General features: G+C 43.1%; 1 protein-coding gene across 2 annotated transcripts in view; it reads right to left on the minus strand.

The window, feature by feature from the left end:
- The window catches only part of MED12L (mediator complex subunit 12L), a 155,850-nt gene that overhangs the window by 116,728 nt on the left and 16,275 nt on the right, over window positions 1-22,847 (minus strand). Inside the window, exons 7-15 of one of the 2 annotated variants that reach the window (XM_052803045.1) lie at window positions 22,394-22,663; window positions 19,964-20,113; window positions 19,322-19,421; window positions 18,982-19,118; window positions 7,400-7,531; window positions 5,827-5,953; window positions 3,543-3,757; window positions 2,288-2,392; window positions 1,107-1,283 (exon numbers count right to left, since the gene is read on the minus strand). In XM_052803045.1, the coding sequence (XP_052659005.1) occupies window positions 1,107-1,283; window positions 2,288-2,392; window positions 3,543-3,757; window positions 5,827-5,953; window positions 7,400-7,531; window positions 18,982-19,118; window positions 19,322-19,421; window positions 19,964-20,113; window positions 22,394-22,663 (1,413 nt within the window). The remainder of the gene's footprint in view (window positions 1-1,106; window positions 1,284-2,287; window positions 2,393-3,542; window positions 3,758-5,826; window positions 5,954-7,399; window positions 7,532-18,981; window positions 19,119-19,321; window positions 19,422-19,963; window positions 20,114-22,393; window positions 22,664-22,847) is intronic. The other variant, XM_052803046.1, reaches the window with a different exon arrangement.

The raw sequence follows: 22,847 nt of genomic DNA on the forward strand, positions 1-22,847 counted from the left end.
TGTGTTCTCTTTGCTTGTTTTTTTATAAAAATTTATAAAACAGCAACTAAGTTTATTAATATTCTAATTTACAATTAGTTCCAAAAAATAATGCATATGTAGAACAATGAAAATCTTAAAAATCAATTTGCAGAGGCAAAATCCAGCTACCTGGATTAGCTCCATCTGTAAATCAAAAATATTTCAGAAACAAGACCAAATTAAGCCATCTTTTTTCTGATCCTTAAAACGGGCACAATGTGAATCAAGCTTTCAGCAAGCATTCAAAACTGTCCTGAATGGAAATAGCTCCTTCAGTATTCTCATAACAAATCACCTGCAGTAAGTCAGAACCCAAACTTTGTGGAGTAAGAAATTTAAAGCAAACAAAACTGTGGTTATCACATCATACTCTCACATGACACTTCCTGTGTTGGCAGGATTTAATGTTGTTAAAGTTATCCTTGTTTAAAAAAAAAAAAAAATAATTCTCAAGTAGATACGTTCCAGTTCAAGGCTTGTTCAGTATTTGGGCCCTTTTTCCAGCACAGTAGAAAATATGAGAAGTCATCTGAATGAGGATTTAGGATCTGGGACCTAATTCATGGGGCTTTCTTCAGTTCCCTTGAGCCTACAAACACAACAACAGCAGCAGCCAAAAAATCCATGCTAGAAACAGTGAGGAGTGGGTGGGAGGAAATAACACCATTCTGTCCCTTACATTTCAGAACTACTTCTTTCAGCTATTTTGGTATTCACCCGTCTGTCCAACTACAACATCGAATTTTCTATTTAGCAAACTTTTCTTAGGCCCTGGAACGTGGTGCTTTTATTGTGGTGCCCGCCTCCTTAACCCGAGCAAGCCACCACACGTTATTACACCTCTCGCGTTCTTCCAGCTAACCCCCTGTCGATAAAACGGAGATGCCCGCGCACTGCGCTGAAGCCACCCCGCAGCGCGCAGCGTGTGCATGCCGGCAGCAACAGCATCGTGTGAACCGGCCAGGAGCCCTCGGGCAGAGGTCTCTCAGCCCAGCTCTCTTCAGAGAGCAAACTTTTCCTCCTTTCAGTGCTTCGCTGTGACATCAGGCAGTACCGTTACACACGCAAGCGCAGAGGTCACTCACCAGAGGTATGGGGAAATGTGTTGCGTATTGCAAATGGCGAAGGAGGTCATAATTGGAGGGAAAAATCAGTTCTCTCAGTCTTTCCCTCTTGACGGACTTCTCGCTGGTAACTGAAATTCTTCTGTCTAAAGAAGAGCTCACATTCTCGCAAGACTCCCCAGGCATCGGAGAAAAAATCTAAGTCATGTAAAACAAACGTTTAAGGTAAGTGTAACCTTTAGCTTTCGAAATTCAGCAATTGCATTCAGAGATACAATTTTGTTCTTGTTTACAGTTACTTTCTAAACATCTGAGGTTTTTCAAAGATAGACAAAGCGAGGGCAATCGTAATCAAGTCTGAAATTTAAGATACATATATACATTATATCTCTATGCATATCTCCATTATTATTAGACAAGTTTTAAACTAGTGATATTCAGTCAGGGAAAAAAGCACTACGATTCAGAGCAATCTCCACACTTCTTATGCTGCTGTGACACAGAAACCACAATGAGATATTCCAGTGATTGAGGGAAAACAATGAAAAGGGTGAAGTGGGAGGTGACAAGAGACATTGTAGGCAGGCATGGATATGCTTGAAACCACCAATATGACAGATGTCAGGCAGAAACACGGGTCCCAATAACCTGCAAGTGGATCTGCGCTGATAGGTCCGGGCACAGGAGCCCATGCAGAAGGAGGACCAGCCCAAAGGAAGAAAATATGAGATTCAAGAGCAATGCAGAATCAGGCTAACAGTAAGGAAAAAGAGTGGGGGAAACAGATGTGGAAGACGGAGCCAAAACATAGAACAGTCACTTGAAAAACAAATGGGGTTCCTCAACGTCAAAGAAGTGGGTAGCGCTGCATATTTATTCGTGCTTAACTCCAATACGCAGCACTCTGAATGTGCTGAGGGTAAGGGGGAGGGAGGGAAGGAGGGAGAGAGAAGCGTGCGTGCGTGTGTGCATGTGGACAACTAGGGGAAGCACAGAAGAGCAGCAAGTTGTCATACAGCAGAGATGCAGAGAAAGGAGACGATGCACTGACACAGAAGACGGCAGGGACTGGATGCCAAAGGACATCGGCTGTTGACGGAGGAAGCAAGGTGGTGCTAGGGGCATGGGGAGATATTCAGTAGCAACAGCAAGCAGCAGACACAGGCATCAAAAGCATGCAGAAAATTGAAAGTTAAACCTACTGGAAATTCCGAACCAAAATCTGCCTTAAAGTCACTCTTGTCTACATCATCAAAAATACTAGCGGTTCCCGAGTCAATGCCCATATGTTCCATAATACTATGATCCTAATAATTACCAGAGAGAAAAACAAGTATCAGTCACACTTTACTGAAGACCCATTTAACTGATCACAGGTAAACCCAAGCACTCCACCTATTTAAGAAAAAAGTATTGATGGTAAGAAGTTTTCAGATACTGACTTTTAAATCTTTACGATAAGACTTAATTTACAGAAGTATTTCTCAAGCCTAACTCCACAAAAGCATAGAAAAGGGCAGGAGCCAAAGGGGGGAAACAAAACTTTATAGTATATCCCCATAAGCAATTCTGCTCCGGGGACACCTACAGAACAGGAAGCCGACACTTGTACCTTCCCAAGATTTATTTCCTACTTTGTTGTACCACGAAAGGCAACTTGTAGAAATCCCCTATATTTCAGGGCAAATTTGGCCATGAGACCGACATAGGAGATATACGAAGTAAGTTAAAAAGAAACACAAGAGGATGCTTTAGCTGCCCACAGGCTCCACACGGACTGTGCAGCAGAACAACAGGCTACATCTCATCACACAAGTACAAACGTGGTCCATGGTCTGGAGTTTAAAATTGCCGCCTTCTTGCGCTAGTTTTAGAAAAGGTTACGAACTGCTCATCTGGTGGAAGACTCGGGATTGCACCTGGACCATGCACGTACGAGTTACGAGGTTTGGCTTCACAGTCTTCAGTCGGTGGCTGTGTCGCACACAGTAAGCTCCAGATCGCCTGCGAGCGGATTACCAAGCTGCGCATCGCTCACGCCTGTGCTGTGCCAGCATGTCCCACGCTACAGAGAGGACATGGGGCTTACTCCGGGCTCCCCACTGACTCCTCCTGCTTAAAGCTCTCCCCTCTCTTCATTGAAGCACATCTGCAAATAAGTTTTTCCACTGGTACATTTAGAAGTCTACATTGTGCCCTTCTGTTTGTCCCGAGCTATTTAGATCACCAGACAACTGTCAGTTCAGCATATTCACATTAAAACGGCAATATTCACAGCTATATACACAAGAATGAAGCTAATGGATTGGTTTTGGTCTTCTCAAAGAAAGAGAAAGAGACAAGGAAGACAGATTAAAAAACTTCATATCTCATATCTGAAATATTAATGCTTTGGTGAAAATCTACGTTTAACAAAACAAGAGTACCAAACGTCGGAGAAATAGCATGAAGTGTTACCTCCAGTTTCACATCATGATCCTTAGAATAGTGTTCATCCACAGTTTCCCCATTAGGTGAACGTGGTCTAGTAGTTGCAGTGATTGACAAGTCTCCGCGTGATATTAAAGTGCACATGTATGCATCGTGGGAGAAAACATCGTGCCGAGTGAACTCAGAAAAAAGCAGCACCAAATTCACAAACTCTGTCTTCTCATGGTCACTATTTGGGTCAGCTACCCAAAAAAAAAAAAAAAAAAAAATTAGACTGTAGTTTCAACTTATAAATATTTGGGTTTCAACTATCCAAATTGCAAACCCCAGCAAATTAATTTTAAAGGCCTACTAAAAATGTCTCAGGCATCCTGCACAGGTTTCTCTTTGTCTCCACAGAACAAACCACGTCCCATCTAATTTGCATGCTTTCAACTTTGCTATCAGCTCCAGACACGGGACAGACTTCAGACAGGAGTGGATTCCAGAGCATCCTACCCCATACACATCTGCCCCAGATGGTTACGTGTGTGTCAGCAGTTAAGTACAATGTTCAAATACTTCTAAAAATTAAGAAGAGAGGGGAAGAGGGCAAGGACATTCCTTGGTGAAGAAAAATTAAAGCTGAAGCTTTGGATTATAACAGACCACCCAGCAGTTGTCCTTTCTTCCCAAATTATATTACTGTAGTAAATGTTACTGTCTTACCTATAGTACTTTTGTGTTCATAACAGAAAACCTTTTAAAATACTTTCAAAGAACTCAAGATCTCTGCGTGCCAGGCCTCCAAGATGTAAAAGCAATTAATTTTATTAAAGCTTGATAGTATGGTGTATTTTATCTATTAAACATGCTCATACACATCAGGAAAAAGTTTAAAATAAATGCATGTTATTTTGCCAGTGCCAAAGCAAAGCCTAGAGAAATACAACATATAAAATTTTGTTATTAAGTTTTCATTTCTCACAGCTATATTTAATTTGACTTGTTCTGTACCACAGAAAGGTTTGCAACATTGCAGTTAACAGAAAATAGCTTTATACCATGCCAACTCTATTGGGCAACAAAACCTGCAGCTACAGAATCACCAAATCTGAATAATCAACATTTATTTAAAAGCAAATTATGCTTTACAAGTTCAAATTAGTTCAATATACAACACTATTCCTATTTAGAAATCCTGATTACACTGCAGCACAGAAGCTGTAACAGTAAGCCCAAGAGCACACCAGCTCAGGGTCAGAACCCTTCTCTGCAGCCCCCCGGTCCTGCTCATCCGGAGCTGCCCACCGTGACTCACCCCTCAAAAGCAAGGCTGGATGGTAAGTGGAGGAGCGTCGTAAAACACGCACCTGTAGACCAGGCGATCTGCCCTCCTTCAAAATATAGCAGTTACATGCTTTTCGGTTTTGGAGACACAGAAGCTCAACCACCATAGAATACCGCAAAACTTGTCCAATGCTCGAAAATACCAAAGAATATTTCAAGCAAGGAAAACATTCCCCAGCTGCTCTCCCTACACTGCCTCGCAGAGCTACCTGGGTGAAGAAGGACGATACCACACTTGAAACAAACACACCAGAAACACAAGTCTGAATAACACAAACAGTTTGGATGGTTTATTAAAATCAGGGTCACCACTGGCACGAAAATAGAGCACTGCCAATACCTCAAGGTCTGTAACAAATTTTTAAGAGGCTTCTCCTTTTTCAGATGTTGAGAGTTTTCAGTATCATGTTTCAAACCACTTAAAACCCCCTTTACTTTAAGGGGACCAGAAAAAAAACCAACCAAAAAAAAAAACCAAACCACCCAACCAGCAGTACTCAAGATACCAGAAACACAGGCTACAGTATCAGGCAGTTTTATTAGACCAAGACATTTCATAGAGCAACCTACCACGAACAAAGATCCTTTTTAAAATCCACCTATTTGTCAGCTAACAGCTTTTGACTTTAACACTTGTGTGTAATTTCCAAGTCAGTCACTTCGAATGTGGATGTGTCAAAAAGACCAAGTGTTTGATGTTAAATATGCATAGAGTGCAAGTAATTTCCCCAAATCTCTTACAGCTTAAACAGAAATAAACATAGTTTCTGCCCATTTTCCTTTTGTGAAAAGAAAGAAATAAAAATCACAGAAAGATCCTATAACAAGGCAGGAGACTTAAAAAAAAAAGTGCATACGAAAATAGAGCAGGTAATCATGGAAACTGTGAAACACCCACTACAGTAAAACAGTAACTTCAGCTACCAGACAGCGGACCAGTTGCTTCTGACCTACTTTGGAATATAAATTAGTTAATACTCACATAATGAGGGAGCTTGTGTATCTAAAAACCTTAGCAGGACATTCTGAAAAACAGGAAGACTGGAACCTGTCAAGGAGGCTGAAGACAGAGATTCCTTTTCATCTATGACTTCAGATTCACCACATCTCTGCACAGTTGAATAAATAAAAAAAGCATGTATCTACACACAAATGCATATAATATTCCCACAATTTGTATCTGAGGGAACTATACATGTGATTGTTTCCTACCTCTTCATAAAATCCAGACTTGCTCTAGAACAACAGGTTTTTCCCATTACCTAGTTTGGTTATTTCTAAGGTGTTTTACTTAATCACTTTGGATTACTTATTGAAAAGGAATGCCTGAGACACGTACCATCATCTGCAACAACACGGTTTCATATAAAAGCAAAAATTTAAGATACAGAACTTCCAGGACCAACATGAATACAAAAGGTAACTCCTCTTGTTTGTGTAAGTTACACTAAATATAATAATAACCAGGGCAAACATCTCTGCTTTGAGAGGATTTTGGTGTGACTGAGGCAGAAAAAAATAGAGTAAGCTCCCTTCCCCCTACTTAATGGTTTGTGGTGAGGAGGGGACAAAACAGAGAGGCTTTGGAAAGTGAAAGCCTTTTTGCACCTCACGCTGTCTGTACGTCTGTCTGGACAGATGCGCTTCTGCAAGTGCTCTCATCTGTCTGTCCCCACACCCAGGCTGAACAGACATCACACATCACCTTCCTGGGGACCTCTTTTCCAGGAGAAAAAAAAAAACAAAAAAAAACAAAAAAAAAACCAAACCCAAAACAGAACACCCATCCAGTAAGAACTGCCTGCCAGCACTGCACGGGTGCAGGTGAGGCCGAGGCAGCAGCGCTCCGGACTACGGGGAGTACCACTGGTCCAGAATGGTGCAGCAAGGCTGCAGTGAGCGAACACACTGCCTCTGTTTAATCCTCACTACAGAGCAGATTTAGTATTACTGAAGTTTCAAGGAGAAGTGTCAGCTTCTGCAAGCTGGAGTAGGATCATTTGCCACAACAGACAGACAACGGTTTACATCAAAGATGTCACTACAGCATCCTGCTTCTCCCGTGAAACGTTTCATTTCCCCTGAAAACAAAGGAGTTCTACAGCATGCAAGATTTAAAGTTACACTTGAATTTTGCCTCAAAACGGATCTTAGTTTGGGAACCTTCCCAGAGTCCCCCCCCAGCTGAACAGCCCTGCCCCACCAGTCAGACCCACATCCTTCTTTTTAAGGGACTCCAGTTACTGTGGCACCCCTTTATTTGGACAAGTAGTCCACAGAAGTAAAACACTTCAAACACACAGACGTAAGTCAGCTATCATAAACCGTTCTGAGTTAGATTGCAATTCCGTCTTATTTTAAATAGAAGGCTTTTTCGGTTTAAGCTTATCTAGAATTTATAAACTGTAAATTGATGACAAAAATCCCCAGTGCTCCAAATGCCATCAAACTTATTTGTTTTGTAATGAGTAGAGATTAAAGCGATATTTCCTTAGAAATACCTTACTTTTTAAGCATACTGTTCACACTATTCTGGAAATAGAAAAAAAACTTACTTCTGCTTCAATTTCTGCTTGCCTCTTCTCCAGAAGTTTGGCTACAGCCATGGCCCTGTGCTTACCGGACCTTTTACAGCTCACAGCCCATTCGCAAAGCAGCATTACCACAGCTTCGTCATTTGGGGCTACCTGTTCAGTGCAAGAACAAAGACAGAAAACCATTTCACCCACACAGCCAACAGGCTTATTTCTGAGCAAACAGCTTGCAGCAACCAAGGTTCTGGGGGATGAAGAGAAAAAGCTGGGTTTTGTTCTTTAGTACTGACAGATGCGCATGTTTGCTTTATTCATAGTGTTTTCAAATGAAATATAATCTGGAAGCCAAAGAGGGGAATCTCAGTTTTCACACTGCTGATAGTCAAATCAAAAGTTTCCTTTATCATAATGTTGCTTCACAAAAACAGAAAAGGGTGATCTGCTTCATGAGCAAGAGAAACCGGTAAAGCGTATCGTAAGAGCCTCTCAACCCAATTAACCACACAGAATTTACGCTTTCCTTACATTAATTCTTCTAATTAACCTCCTTCGTCTGTTTCCAGACCACTACCTGCATCCCCACTGACGCATTAAAAAAAACAAAACAAAAAACCCCCTAACCTCTAAGATGTATCTATCAGATATCCAAGGTCAAAAAACTCCCAAAAAGCTCAATTTGAGCTAACACAGACATTTTAAGAAACAGTACATGTCTTTAGAAAATCCTTATTTACAAAATAGCAATGGGATATAGTATGCTTATACCTATTGAGTGTTCATCCAACCTCCGTTTCCACTAATCACCCACATTTTGGAAGTATTTTTTTCTTGTGTGCTACTGAACTGGATGTGCTGAACTTCCTCACCCCTGCCCAAGCTGGCTACCATCTCTGAACACCTAAACATAAGACTGACCTGCAAAAATTTTAATTCTTTCCCCAAGATTAGTGAAAACTACACTTACAAGTAAACATTAGAAGGGCTAGTCTCAAGCACAGCACCCTCAGAAAGCGAATACTTTTTTCAGAGTGGTCAGGAATTAGAGAGCCACAAGCATGAAAGTTACTGCTTCAAAGCTATCCCAAACATCCTCAAAAAATACAAAAAACCAACGGTATGCTAAACAAGGCTGGTGTGTATATGCACACACGTCACACAGAGAAGTTTCCTGTAAATACGCTTCAACAGGCGAGCAAGAGATACTAAATGACTAGGGGTGCGGGGAGCGGAGGGAAGAGGGGAAAATGCTTTTCTCTTACCCAAATAAAGTGCCATGGTAACCGTCACTGCTGTGGTTAGATGCAGTCAGTTAACAACAGATGTGTGGATACTATGTATTTTTGAAGGCAATGCAGAACACCTGAAAGCCCTGATCTTCACACTGACTTCTTTCCCATTCTGCTAACGGGAAACCACACCAACAAAAAACCCAAGCGCCTCTGTGTCTCAAGCAGGAGACACCAACTCATTGCTCAGGCCAAGCGCGTCAGGTCACCCATTCCCTGAAGCTGCGCCCGCGCTGCGCCGCATCCTGCGGCATCCCAGGGACGGCAACACAGGACCTCCCTCGCCCGCTCTCCTACAGGGAACGGCACCTCTCGCAGAGCGGCCGAGCAGCTTATCTTCTCAAGCAAGAAGCAAGTGGAGCTCCTACAACTGAATCCCTTCAGAAAAGTAAAGGAGGAAAGCCTTGGAGAGGTGAGACAATGGGGCACTAATGTGCGAGGTCAGAGCTCACTGTGCTGGGGCAAACACCGAGAGGGAAATCCTGGTAAGAGACATTTAAAGGAAGACTTACATGGGGTACTTCTGAAGGAAAAAATGGTTATAAAAGTGTTCGTACATGCTTTTGTTCTGGCCTAAGGAAAAGGGCTTAGGTTCTTTTGGGAAGCGTCAAATCGTAGAAGACAAAAGCCAATTTTTTGGCTTTCAATTATTTTCCACTTGAGAAAAACGAGGGTGCTTTTCTTCCAAGGAATACGCACGCTGTACAGGCATTGCCAGCACGCAGACAGACACTGAGGTACACGTATGCATGTGCACATGTACAAAGATTTGCTTCAGACACGGCCTGAGATAGTAAGCCAAGAACATCAGCCTGCTACTCAACTGTCCTCAGAGCTACGCTCAGCTGTACGTAGCACTGAAAAGCAAAACCACCAAAGCCTGCAGTCGGTGAGCTGACCACCTCCACTGCTGCTGCTCCCGCTGCACAAGGGAACAGATGTTTCAGCCTTATGGGAAATGTGAAAACAGCCCGAAGTAAAACCCCGGTCACCACACCAAGAACAAAATTCAAACCAAATTTCACGTGCCCGTGGTTCTGGAGTCCTAGGGAGTATCACTTGCAGCTTTGGGCCTCCGCCGCTTGCCTCCGACTGCTGCGAACACAAGACTCAGCGGGGCTCAGCCTGCCGCCGCCGCCGAGCCCTCCGGCCCCCGCCAGCCGTCGCTCCGTTCGGTGAAATGGGAGCACTGTGCCCCAGCGAGCGAGCCCGCGGGACAGGCGCGGGGGGGAGGCAGGTCGTACGAGACCCACCGACCCGAGGGTGGGCTCCCACACCCCACAGAGCCGCTGCGGCCCCACGTTACAAAGCCAAACGCCAGAAGGCCACGAGCATTCGTTGTCAGACACGCTGCCTGCGCTTACGTGTTGTAATTAACGGGGTAACTCGTGTGAATTGCACCCCCAGCTGTCTGTGATCAAGGGCTAAGGCTTATTTACCCAAGCACACTTCTTTCACGTTTGGTTGGTTGTTTTACAGTCTTTCACGAAGCTCATTGAGAATGAGTGCAGTGGAAACTAAGTAACATCGTGATCAACAGCAAATTGCACCTTCAGAGTTTTAGGTATTAAGCCAGGAACAGCCACTGCCTTTTTTTTTTTTTTTTTTAAACTAAAGATTGCATAAATTACTTATTTGACAGCCCAAAGAAAACAGAAACCCAGGGCAAGCTGACCCTTTCCTGTTAAAGCAGTTATTTCAAGAAATGCTGTGAATTCTTACTTTCGAACAGCACTTCCACACGTAGCTCTGTATTAACATTCTCTTAACAAAAAGGATAAATAAAGGACAGACATTTGTGCAACTCACGAGAAAGTAACATGAAATTATCCTGGTCAGGACCGCATTGACATCTACATAAATTAACTACAGATTAATTCCTCGTCTGTTCTACCTGAACTTCAGAAGATTTCACAGAATGACTGATCAGCTTCAAGCAGCTTATTTTCAAGGGACAATCTGGTTTTTTCAGGTGGGGGTGGTGGAGGTGGTGTTAAACGTAAACAACTAGAAAGAGACAGCTCTACAATTAAGAAAATGCAGACAGTTAATTCTGTTCACAAACGAATCATCTGCTAACACTGATATTAGTGCAAAAATATAAAAATAAGTCCCCAATTCTATGCCTATAAAAAGCAAAACTACATTTTCAGAGATGTAGCACCCAACATCACAACAAATCAAACACCTAGAAGTGATTATGCACCTTAAAAATCGCAGTGTTGATTCTGCAGTTTCACATATATGCAGACTATAACCTCTTTTGAAGGGGAAAAAAGCCCACAATAAATACTTGAAATATCAAGGTGTTTATCCATCTAAGAATTTCAACGACACCACTATTAAGGGCCCAAAAACAGTGAGTTTGGTTCTCAGGAACTGACACACGCAGCAACTAAAAAAAAAAAAGTTATCTGAGTGCAGGTAATTATTTGAACCCTCTGATGCAGCCTTTTGCTGGGCAAGCTGGCATCACCAGAGCCATTCCCAAACACTGGGCTCTTGGAACACGGGGCCCTGCAGCACCCAAGAAAAGTTAAGTTGAAATGCTTGACCATCAAATACTTTATTTTGCTTTTGACTGAAAATAACAAATACATTTGAAAGCTGTATCAAGTCCCTGCAATATAAACAATTACCCAAAACCCCTGCAGCGAGTAGGTCTCTACAGCAGGACACGGGCAGCGGGAGCCTATGCTAACCGACCCACATCTCATCTGCAGAGCCGCAAACTGGAAAACGAGTTAGTCCAGCGCTGGAAACTCCAGCGCTGAGCGCTTGCTGCTTTGGTGAGCGCGGATAAGGGCGTGCTGCTCCTCGGAGCCGGGGCAGCAGCGGCAGCCCGTGCCAGCGGTAACGCCGACGGGCGAGCTCCGGCTCCCTGCGGCCACGGCAGCCTGCTGCAGGCTGCACGACTTCCTCCCGATGCTGCCTCCCGATAGCGGTACCTCACGGTTTCCTCCCTTCCGACACCGTGTTTACTTAAACGTGCTAAGAACGCAATTAAGTAACGCCTCTCAGAATCATCAGGTTCTGGATTTGTCTCATTTGGGATCCTGCATCTGCAGGCGGTCTGGCCTGGAAAAGCACAGACCACGTTTCAGAGGGGCTCAAACTACCGCCTTGAAAAGCAGCATTAAGGTCGCATTTGTACCCGTAAAATTTCAAGGGTGGGAAAACAAACAGATGAGTTCACACGTTACTTAATGACCTCGCTCTGTAGGGAAGACAAGACGTCACGCGCGGAGGCAGGGAACAGGCACGGCTAGGCAGGAACTGCAACTCCCTCGGGCTGGGGGAAGCTCTCCCACAGACGAGACCCTTCCTCGAGATTCCCAAACCTTCCACCGGTCCTAATGAAAGAAAAACACTTCGGGGGTGGCATTGAATGGGAGAGGTTATCTACACCAGGCAACACACACCTTCGAAGCAAGATTTCAAGATTAGACAACTCACAACATTTATCATTTTGCCATGACCCAAAATAGCTGCAACCTTCTGAAAGCCACCAGTCAGACCCTTTCAGAGAAAAACCAAAGGCCTCATTTCCACCAATTTACAACTGGAGCAGAAGGTGGTTGAAGAAAAGAGAAGAGTTGATTTTTGTTTAAAAAAAAAAAAAAAAAAAAAGCACCACAACTGGAAACACAGGAAAGGATTAAAAGGGAAGTATTAAATGTTACCATTCCTGACAGGTGTGGAGATAGGAAGCCAAAAGTACTATTAAACCTCCGCTTTCCGTAACTCTCAGCCCTTTTCCCGCTAGTCCTTGCTTTCATTGTTTAATTAAAATTTGCTGCTGAGGAGCTGGTTTGACTTTGTGCTAGCTAAGGCCACCGCTGAGGCGCTGGACTGCAGCAGTTACCTTTTCATGGGGGAGGCAGGAAGAGCAGGGCGTCACACCCAGCACCCCAAATCACTAAGCAAAAGGAAACCCCAACCTCCCCGCACCTCCCCGAAACCTCTCCGGAAAGCAGCCAGGTGTGCGACTCAGTGCTGCCGGGGAACGCCCGTGCCGTTTGCCACCGCTGCTCGCCGGGCTGTCGCGTACCCCGAGGAGCTGCCGCCAGCCCGGCGGATCACCCTCCCTGCGCTCGGAGCCGCTTGCGGGAACTCGCCGCCTCTCACGCCACCGCGACGCGACGCCTTTCGAGGGAGAGAGATGAACGGCACCCGAAAAACCCTTCCTCCTGCCCCGAGACACGCCGCTGCTTCTTGGGCTAAAAGGGGAAGAAAAACAGCTTGTAGCAGGTGTGCTCTTATGCAGGTCATAGACGCCTGCGGAGGATATAAAGGAGATACTTCGTATATACACAGAGGGGGGGTGTATATATATTTATATACATATTTATATGACTAGTCCTGTTCCTTTCAAAACAGGAGGATAATGTATTCAATCAAACCATTCAACAAATCTGAGCAGGTGCTTTTCACAAGTCAAGTCTGTGTCGCAGGAAGCCAGCCTGTCCTTCAATCATGAAGGTTAACAAAAAAACAACAATGACGAAAAATCCAATTGCTTCCTAGCGTGATAGGATTCAGTCTCAAAACACAGATCTGCTTTAGTTCTAATATTGTAGAATTTTATCATTTAAGAACATTCCCTTTAAATACTAAGCTTTTTTTTTTTTTTTTAAAGGTAGACTATCTAAACTCCAAATCTGCTTTTTAAGAAGACAAGAAAGGGTTTTCAGAAGCCATATTTTTATCAGAAGAGACAAAGAAGGGGTACAATACAGCGACATTTGTTAGTACAACCCACCTTTCTAAAGGGAACAAGAGCCAGGAACAAGAGTGCTATTAGATTTTTGTAGGAAGAAAAATGGGCCTGTGCCATCCACAAACACCTGGCTCAGAATCCCAAATCCATTCAAATTATCTCCACTCACAGAAAGTCAGGACAGCTCATTCCATTTGAAAACACATCTGCATATCTGCCACAAAGGAGCTCTCAAGGTGCACTACTCTCTGTGGAAACATTGTCCTCAAAAGTCTGGGTTTTTTAAATCAACTAAATACAGTGACACCGGCAGTGCAGACTAAAATACGGAATACGAAGAAACGCCTCTGACTGCAGCCCAAGAGGGACAAAATCGTTACAGGACGGTAGGCAAGCTCTACCTACACACTGCAGCGCTAAAAACAGCTCGAAGACAAATCTTTTTATTGGAGTACAATTTGCATATTTGCTTTAAATTATGAGACCATGTTCAACAAAATATTAATCACTGCTTTGAAGTTGTCTAATATAAAAAGAGAAAACAATTTGTGTGTTCTTTTTAAGGACCCCATCAGTTAAGTCACGGAATAAATTTTTCCCTTCCAGAGAGATTTTGTACTTTAACTCCCTTAGACACTTAGGTGTGCAGGAATCTGATGTTGGATTTACTGAAATAATAAAGGGTGAAAATACCCACACAAACAAGCTTTAGATAACTAAGCAATTCAAGCAACTGAACTAATGCTAACTGCATTATTAAAAATATTACAAGAATGCTCAGAACATGCTCTATTTTCTCAGTGCTTGTGGCAATAGACTCTGATTCTGCAGATATTTCAGTCCATTTTATTTTGCTCATCTTGTCTCTCTTACCCGTCATGCATCCTAACTATTATGTAAAGGACCTGAATCTGAGTAACAAACTGTTAAATTGTAGCTTACTAACTAAAAAGGCATCATTAGACCTCCTTTCCCACAGACACAGCAGGGTTGGGGTGGGGTTTTTTTTTTGTTTCATTTCCAGCAAAGTGATCTCAGAAAGACAAATATTAACTCTGCATTTGTAACAAGCTCTATTCGTGAGAACCAAGTTCAAAACAGGACTTTTTCACTCCAAAATGAAAAACATCTCTTGGCATCATAAGAATTCAGCTGGACTTCAAAGACAACATGAGAAGCAAGACCTAAATAGAAGTTCAGAGACCTAAACTTTAAAAGCAATCTGAGCACACTAATATCCATGAAGTTTCAGGATTCTACGTAATGATTTCAAGAAATTCAATATCAGTCCTTAAAAATCAAGCACTCTCTCCTTTCATCCATTTACTACTGCATACTAGCTAGAAAATACTGGTATGAAGTTTCACTTACCAGGTATCCCTCCCGCTGCTCAGGTGTATTTCAAGCTATACTTGACCAAATTGTATCTTTCTACACAGAAGACCGACAAGTTAAAAAGTCTCGCCAACCATTCTAAAACAAAACAAATTAAGAAAAAAAAAAAAAAAAATCTTTTCTCAATTCCCTTCCTTAGTTGTACCTGTGAAAGACTATGACAGATAACAAAATACAGGTAGACCAAAAGTTAGGTGAGAGTTGAGTGGGTTTAAGCCACAGGAAGATGACAGGTAAACTCAAAGAGGAGTTTTCATAGACATTATGAAAAAGTCGCTATTGCATTCTCTAGCTCACTCTTCTGAGGACTCTATTTTTGCACAAATTGACTCAGGCCTTCAGAGGGAGTGATCTTTAAAACGGGGTAAAGAGGAATCAAAGGTGTTCCAAATCTGGATGGAGTGCAACACAATTTTACTCTAATTTAAAACTGTGTGGTAGCAATACAAACTGTTCACTGGATTTATTTATTTAAAGGTACCTCCACAATAACCACCACAGTAGTAATCATTCTGGAGCTGTGCAGAAGAGATGTTTTGAGTCAAGGAAATGTCAGATGTAAAATACCTGCGGCTATAAATAAGGCCAGTAGTTTTCTCTGTAATGCCATCTCAAATGAAAGTGAATTTACTGCTTTATGCCACGTCATAGACTTCTAGATTTCAAGTCCTCCTACTCAGCCAAATCTACTGAGAAACTCTATACAAGTCAGTGAAACAGAATTAGAAATGGAAGGTCCTTTGTGTTACTCACTGTGCACGTGGTCATACTCACAAGGTAGCATCGTTCTTACTGTATTAATTGTGATATTACATTTTTATTGGCTGTCAGACCTTCACACCAAAAGAATTCAACAACTGTTATTATCATGTGGAACTTCATGGATAAAAAGCTGAGCATCTGACAGATGTAGTAAGTGCCGCTTTTTGGGTTGCACACAAAGCCTGATGGAAGCCCCGTGCCTGTAAGGACACCTACCACACAAGAGCACCCAGGCTGTGATCCATGATTAAGGCTCAGACGAAGCTATTTCTATGGGATTACACAGGGACCATCACTCTTAAAACACAGGGACAGTCGGCGAGAAACTGCAATGCAATTCCTATCTCCTGTTTAAAGTCTGCTTAATAATGCAGCATTTAATAATGCAATCAGTGCTCCTCCATGCTAAGTCTTCTCCAAGTCACCAGAGAAGCACTGCATTCTCCTCCCACTTCCGTGGCCTCTCTCGAGGTCAAGGATGGAGGGTTTGTTCATTTGGTCAAAATGTGAATTTAACATCACATTTTCTCACACAGCTTCAGTGTGCCACCTCTGTCATACGCAACATGACGCGCAAAATCTGACCTCTGTTCAATGCCTGCCATCCATCTGCCCTGTACATCCTACTCAAAGTCAATGTGCAGCCGCAGCTCAGCCCCTCACTCCAGATTTTTCTCCAATTTGCTCTCTCACGTTCTGTCGCCAATGTCACCAGATCCCAGCCTTCAGCACCACTCCTCTGCCTCTCCCTGTGGGATGAAAAGCAGCTCTTCTCCCCGCAGGGCCCAGGGCCCCTGGCCTTTCAGCTAACCTGTCTACACCCACCTGCCCTCCCTCATTCCAGCCCCTTCCCCCAAGTCTTACTTTTGCTCTGACACTTGGAAGTCGTGAGTTACATATTAAAGTTCAGTAGCGTGTATAAAAGCAGCATCCTGAGCACATTTACCCGTTTGCGGTCTCTCTCAGAACCTAAGTGCTTTTTAGCAGGAGCCACCTTCCTTCCGTTCCAGCACGTGCCCAGTGCTTTGGAGCACCGCTCTCATATCTACTTGCTCTGGCATCGTTTGCAGTCTTCACGACAATGTTTTGCAGTCCAGCAGGAAAAATGGACAGGACATAGGATCCAAACACGTTCCAGTCGGGCTCACGTCAAAACAGGGGTAGTAGATAGCTGTCCTTCAAAGTACATTTTGCTTTAAATAACTACGTCAGCAGGCAGACATCCTAGTGATGGACATCTTTACAAAATAAAAGTCCTGACAGGCTTACATGCGCTGCCAGCTGAAAACGGAGCGTACACGACCTCGTAACTTACAGCCTTTTCCACCACAAAAAAACAGCCTAAGTTCATTAAGGGGGAAGGAAACGGAGATAAAAAAAGACAAACGGCATTGCATGTGGCAACACCCTTGCATGCTGAACCTCGCAGCGCCGGAGCCGATGCGCAGTCACTGCGGGAAGGCGCCGACATCCAGTGGCCGTCTAGCGGCTCCGCAGCCCTTCTCCGGGGCGCAGGGCAGGGAGGTAGGCAGCTAAACACTACACCGGTAACTTGAGTGTAACTGTGGAAGTTCAAACATCAAAATGCACAAGTACCATCAATCGGGCATTCGGCATCCCAAAGAAACCTCTTGTCTAGGTGCCAAAAGTTAAGCTCGAGCCAAGCCACAACTAACAGTCTTGAAAACTCCAGAGGAGGTTAAGAAGCTGCAGATAATTTAAAAGTTTAATTTCACATCAGCTCCAGACCCAGTAAGGTAAGACTGAAACTTTCAAAGTTTCCTTTTCTCAGAAACAAGTCAGCATCTTCTTTGCTTCTGCTCTGCCTACAGTCTCCTGTGAGTACTGTGCAAACATAGGCACACTGTCACTTACATATGTTAATACTTTATTCCTACTCAGCATTCTTCATCTCAGAGTAAAATGTTATTTCAATAGAAGATAGGTAGCCCTGCAAATTAACTAGACAAACCTTCATAAAAGTGTCTGATACCCAGAACTGGGGAACACATCTTCAAGAGAGCTGTTTAGGGGCCAAAACAGGCATGTTTTCAAAGCAACCCAACCTCAAGTCATGAAAGTACCATAAAACAAAGGCAGTAATAGCAGACAACCTACAATAAGAACAGAATAATTACCTTATTTTCAAAAGCCTCCCTACCAACACCACCTTTTGAAACACAAAGAAACGGTTTGTTAGCACAATTGTAGCTGGAAGTCAGAAAAACTTTTTGGAGTACAGACAGGGAGAAGGAAAAAAAGATACAAATACAAATGCAGAACGGCAACAGCACGGAACCACATCATCTGCCCCCAAAAGCAGGTGAAAACAAAAAGCCAACACTCAAACGATAAAGCATATCACTCCCTACCCATTTTAAAAATACAAAAATATCTGTGTGTTGAACTCCTGATTTCATCCAAGCATTAGGGTTAAGAACTTTTAACAACTTCATCTGCCTGCTATAACAGTTCTCCTTCCTCTATTTCTCTCTCATTACCATAATAGTGTATTTGCAATACAAAGACAACACTGGCAAGCATTTCACTCTCACCTACCGGTTCTGAGTTTCACATACAGAGTTTGTTGGCAGGTATATCTCTCCGGAAATACCTCTAGAGACGTTATCCCCCCAACAATATATTCTGCTTGTTTATTGCAACGTCATTAAAATGCTGATTGACAATTATTACACAGTAGTTCTGTGCAATAGAGGGTCTTGAATTATGACCTTCAACCACCGAGAACATATAGTCAAGAACAAAACACAGGCGTATTCAAAAAACCAAGCCATTTTGCATAAAAGTTTTTACAACATTAACATGAGCAGCTATGACAGATTCACTAGTATTTTCCACTTTAAAATTTTACTTCAACAATGTATTATTAAAGCTGCCTACTACTTCTTTTCCCCAAACATTTTCCAAGGAAATTCAACAGTTTGACATTATACATAGACCCAGTGACATTATGACCTGCACTGCGCACAAAAAAAAAGTCAAACATTAAAGATTTTCATGATCTCTGAAAATGGTTCTAGGAGCACAGGTAAAAATATCAAAAAACATAAGAGGATGTAGTTTTAGATTATTTTACTATACTTCTTAACCTATTAAACTACTACTTTCTACAACAGATATAAAAGTTGTTATCAAAAAATAATCCGGAATATTACTTGGCAGCAGCCAAAAAACAAACCACAAAACCTTGATAGATCATTTCTCCTAAATGAGGTTTACCGTACGTAGAACTGAAGAATTCAGTTACAACAGCAAAAGCTGTTTTCTCCTAATAAAACAAATGTCAAGTAGTAAAGAAAAAATACAGCAAGAAAACACAAAGCTTTTGTATCAAATATACACATACACACAATTCTCATACGTAAAAATAAAATCCATTGTCTACAGATTATGAAGTGAGAGGAGAATGTAGCCATTACCTCTTGGTTATCTTTATTCTGATTTGCCCAGAAAATCTTATGATAAAGTGTCTCCATTGAATTGCTGGAATCTGATCTGTCAAAACAATGCCGATCCAACACTTCTAAGGTGTGCAAAACTCGGCTGATGGTCACCCCTAGAGATGGGAGTTAGAGAGGAGGGGGAGAAAAAAAAACAAAAAAAAGGAAAGAGAAAAAAAATGTTTACACAGGAAGACATGGCATTACATCCATCAAATCTATTACTAGAATTAATCATGATGCAACAAGATTACACTCAAAGAAGAACAGATGTAAACCCTAAAGCTCCCAACATTTGTTTAATTCCGAGTTGTCTTACCTGCAGTTGATTCTTGGCACTTGTCAAAAGACCACCGCACCTCCACAGCACGACCTCTTTGTTTTATCTGCTGTTCTACTTCATAAATCTTTGCCCGAACCTGTGAAAAAAAAAAACATAGATGCTAATTAGCTAGTGGTGGGAAGTCTCAATTTTCATTTCAAACTTGTGACAGCTTTCTCAGCAGGAGCAAGGTGCCCTACGGTGTTCCACAACACTCCCTACATTTGGGAACAACAAACTGAAGTACGTTCTGTTCAAATGTTTTTGCCTGTTACGAATCATCTTGTACAATAAAACGTCTTTTCTCACATTCAACCCAGCAAAAGATAACTTTCAGCGTGTCTGAATAGTCACATCTCACAATATGGTACGCCAAGCTTCCTCTTATTTGCCATTTTACATCTTAAAGTAATTTCAGTTTAACAACAGAAAACATCTGAATGTAAATAAAATTCCTGGTATTTTCACAAAATCAGTACCTGAATGAAGTACAAAGTAAGGTCATCGAAAACTAGCACAACACTAGTCTTGAAACTAGACCTACAGAAATATCTAAACTTGGCTGTAGTCCTAATGATGACAAATCATTATTTGGGATATAAACCAGACCTTAATAATCTGACAATGAAAAAAGCTTACCTGCTGATTAAATGCTGAATTTCCACCTGGCATAGGTAAACTAGATGGAGCAACTTGAAGTAAATCCAGAGGTGAGCCTGGATTAACGTTCTTATTTTCATTTGTGGAATAATTCCACACCAAGGCACTTGGGCAACAAAGAGTTACAGTCTGCAAGCAATAGTACAAAACAGAAGTAATTTCTTTTTCTAAACACATTTGATAGACAATACCAACAATAAGAGAGTCCATGAGACTAGAATCACTTTTAGTCTATACTACAGTGAAAGAAACAAAAAGACAGGCCTAGACACAATTACTTTAAAACATCCATTTGAGGAAATTCAACTACTGTATTATTTTCCTCCTTCATTATTAAAAAAATTATTTAAATATATACACGTTCGATTCCCATTTGTATTGCTTTCATAACGCTGTCAAAGAACATCACCAGAAGTTCCTTTCAGTCAGATCCTTTCTATGAAACGTGAATGGGCTTTAGAAAAAAGAATTCATTTTGGTATTCAACTTACAGAAAGAAGCTACATGTGAAAAATTAAAAAGTAAGAAGTTAATTAAAATCAACTCTTCTGTCAAGATTTTAAAGCACAAAAAAGTCATTGAAATGCACCATGAACTTAAGACTTACTTCAAAAGAAAGATTTTGCATTGACAGGCTTCAAAACAGTCATTTTACACCAGCTTGCCAGCAGGTACCTATTACCCTGTAGCACTTGGTATTGTACAGCGCAAAAGCAGAATGCTTTGGTGTTTTGGGGTCAGACCTTAAATACCATCTAAAATTACACACGTTGATTCATCTTATAGATGTTTATTTTTGAGGCTGCTGGATTACTTCTTGGGAAGCTCTCCCCTTCCAGATCTGGATTACAAAGCAGCACCTTAGCAAAAACGTTGCCTAGAGCAAGGCTCCTCTGAAAAGATGGAGAGCTTGTCTGAATCCAGGCTGTCTTCTGGACCCGCTTGGTAGCACAAGAAAAAGGGGCAGAAAAAAGAGCAGAGAAAACACACGCACATACACAACCCGAACAGTATGGGAAGAGCAGAAAGGTTACCAGCTGTGTTGCTAAAACCAGCACATAGAGACAAGCTGTAAAGCTGCCAGAGCACACAAGCATACCCCAGCAGCCCGGGACGGAGACAAACGCTGACATTCCCAGGACAGATCCATGTTCAGGAGGAAAAAAGTCACGGCACACTGAGCGCCAGACGGGATCTCACCTCCTGACTCTTGCACCCTCAGCAGAGAGAGGGATGCGGATACTCTCCCACCTTCCTCCCTCAGACAGCACCGACCGAGCCTTCCCGGCGTACAGCCCAGCTGCCTCCGGGCTCTGGAATTCCCGCACTGCGACGACTATGAGAAAGCAGCAGCCCTCGGGGAGGGAGCTGCGTACCGCAAGAAAGTGCTCTTTTACTGCAGGGGTGGTCCGGCACTGGAACGGGTTGCGCAGAGAGGTGGTGGAGACATTAAAAATCCAGCTGGATGTGGACCTGGGGAACCTGCTCCGGCTGACCCTGCCTGGGGAGGCGGGGGGGGACGGGACGGGGGTGGACAACGTCACCTGAAGAGGTCCCTGCCAACCTCACCCGTTCTGTGATTTTGTGATCCTGTGAGCATCAGCATCCTCCCGGCACCACCACCACGAGGACATCTTTGTGCAACCCCCAGAGACAGACAACTGAACAGACAGCAGCAGGAGGGTTTGAGGAAGTCTCACCAGGTCAGCGCTCAGGAAGGCAAACCACCACAGCTCATCATACAAGTCCTTTTTTAGAAAATAATTACTCTCTTGACAATCCTGCTATTGCTGAGCAACAAGTGCGAGTGAACAGTCTCTTGTGTTCCACAGTTTCAAAAACTGTGGAAGTTGATAAGGCAATATAAACTGCTCGTAATTCTGACAAAACCGAAATGAAGCAGCCCGCAGTGGCACCAAGCACCGGTGACTTGGAAGCTGGAAGAAGCAAGGAAATCCTCAAAGGTTAGAGCTTGCAGGAGTCAGTATGGTGCTGTCTTCTGTCCAGCCGCGCTCAGCGGACGGAGGGGCTCTGGCAGAACCGCGCAGGTTCACTGGTGATGAGAACGTGGCGAGACGCGCAGAGCATTACTGCAACCAGAAACACTCCGTCACAGAGGAAAGGCTTGGCCATCCCTGGCAGCAGAGTCGCTCCTTCCCGCAGCAGAGATGCGGACAGACGCACGGACAGCACAAGCTCCTCCAGGTGGTTCCGCCATCGCGCCTCAGCCGGTGCGGAGAACCCGTCCCCCCGCTCCCCCCAGACCCGCTCAGCCCTCACCCTTTAACGGACGCAGGCATGTTTCAAACCACAACCAGCGCGCCTTCTCACGCCCAAAACCCACTCTGTTTTCCCGTAAACTGAAGGGTTATAGCCTAGAAAACAAAGAGCAACAGAAGGCTGGCCTACCTGCAGCATACAACTGAGTCCATACACCAGTGGACGGTGTTGAGGGCAGGAGAGGAAATCTGAGCAGGCCAGCTGTACCGGGCTCACCACGGGGCCGGGGGCACTCGGGCTGGGGGCTGCCAGAGGAGGGTTACTTGGTCCCATAATCATATGAGGAGAGTGCGCAGCTACAAGGTTGGGACCATCGCTTAGCAATAAAGATAGGCGTCTGGCACAAAAATAAGCAAGGCGGCGGGATAGGTAAGCTGACTGAACAAACTCTTCCGAATACTGAAATTTAAAAAAAAAAAAAAAATGCACAGTTTACTACACAGTGTACTCCATGTATTCATTTTCTTTAACAATCTAACATCGAACATGCACAAACTAGAAGGGATTACCCCAGTATTTAAGACTCCAGAAGTTAAAAAACGAAAGAGCAGCTCAAATGCAAATCTATACTTCTGTCTCCTAA

Source organism: Harpia harpyja, chromosome 12 (assembly GCF_026419915.1).
Source record: "Harpia harpyja isolate bHarHar1 chromosome 12, bHarHar1 primary haplotype, whole genome shotgun sequence".
Taxonomy (NCBI): Eukaryota; Metazoa; Chordata; class Aves; order Accipitriformes; family Accipitridae; genus Harpia; species Harpia harpyja.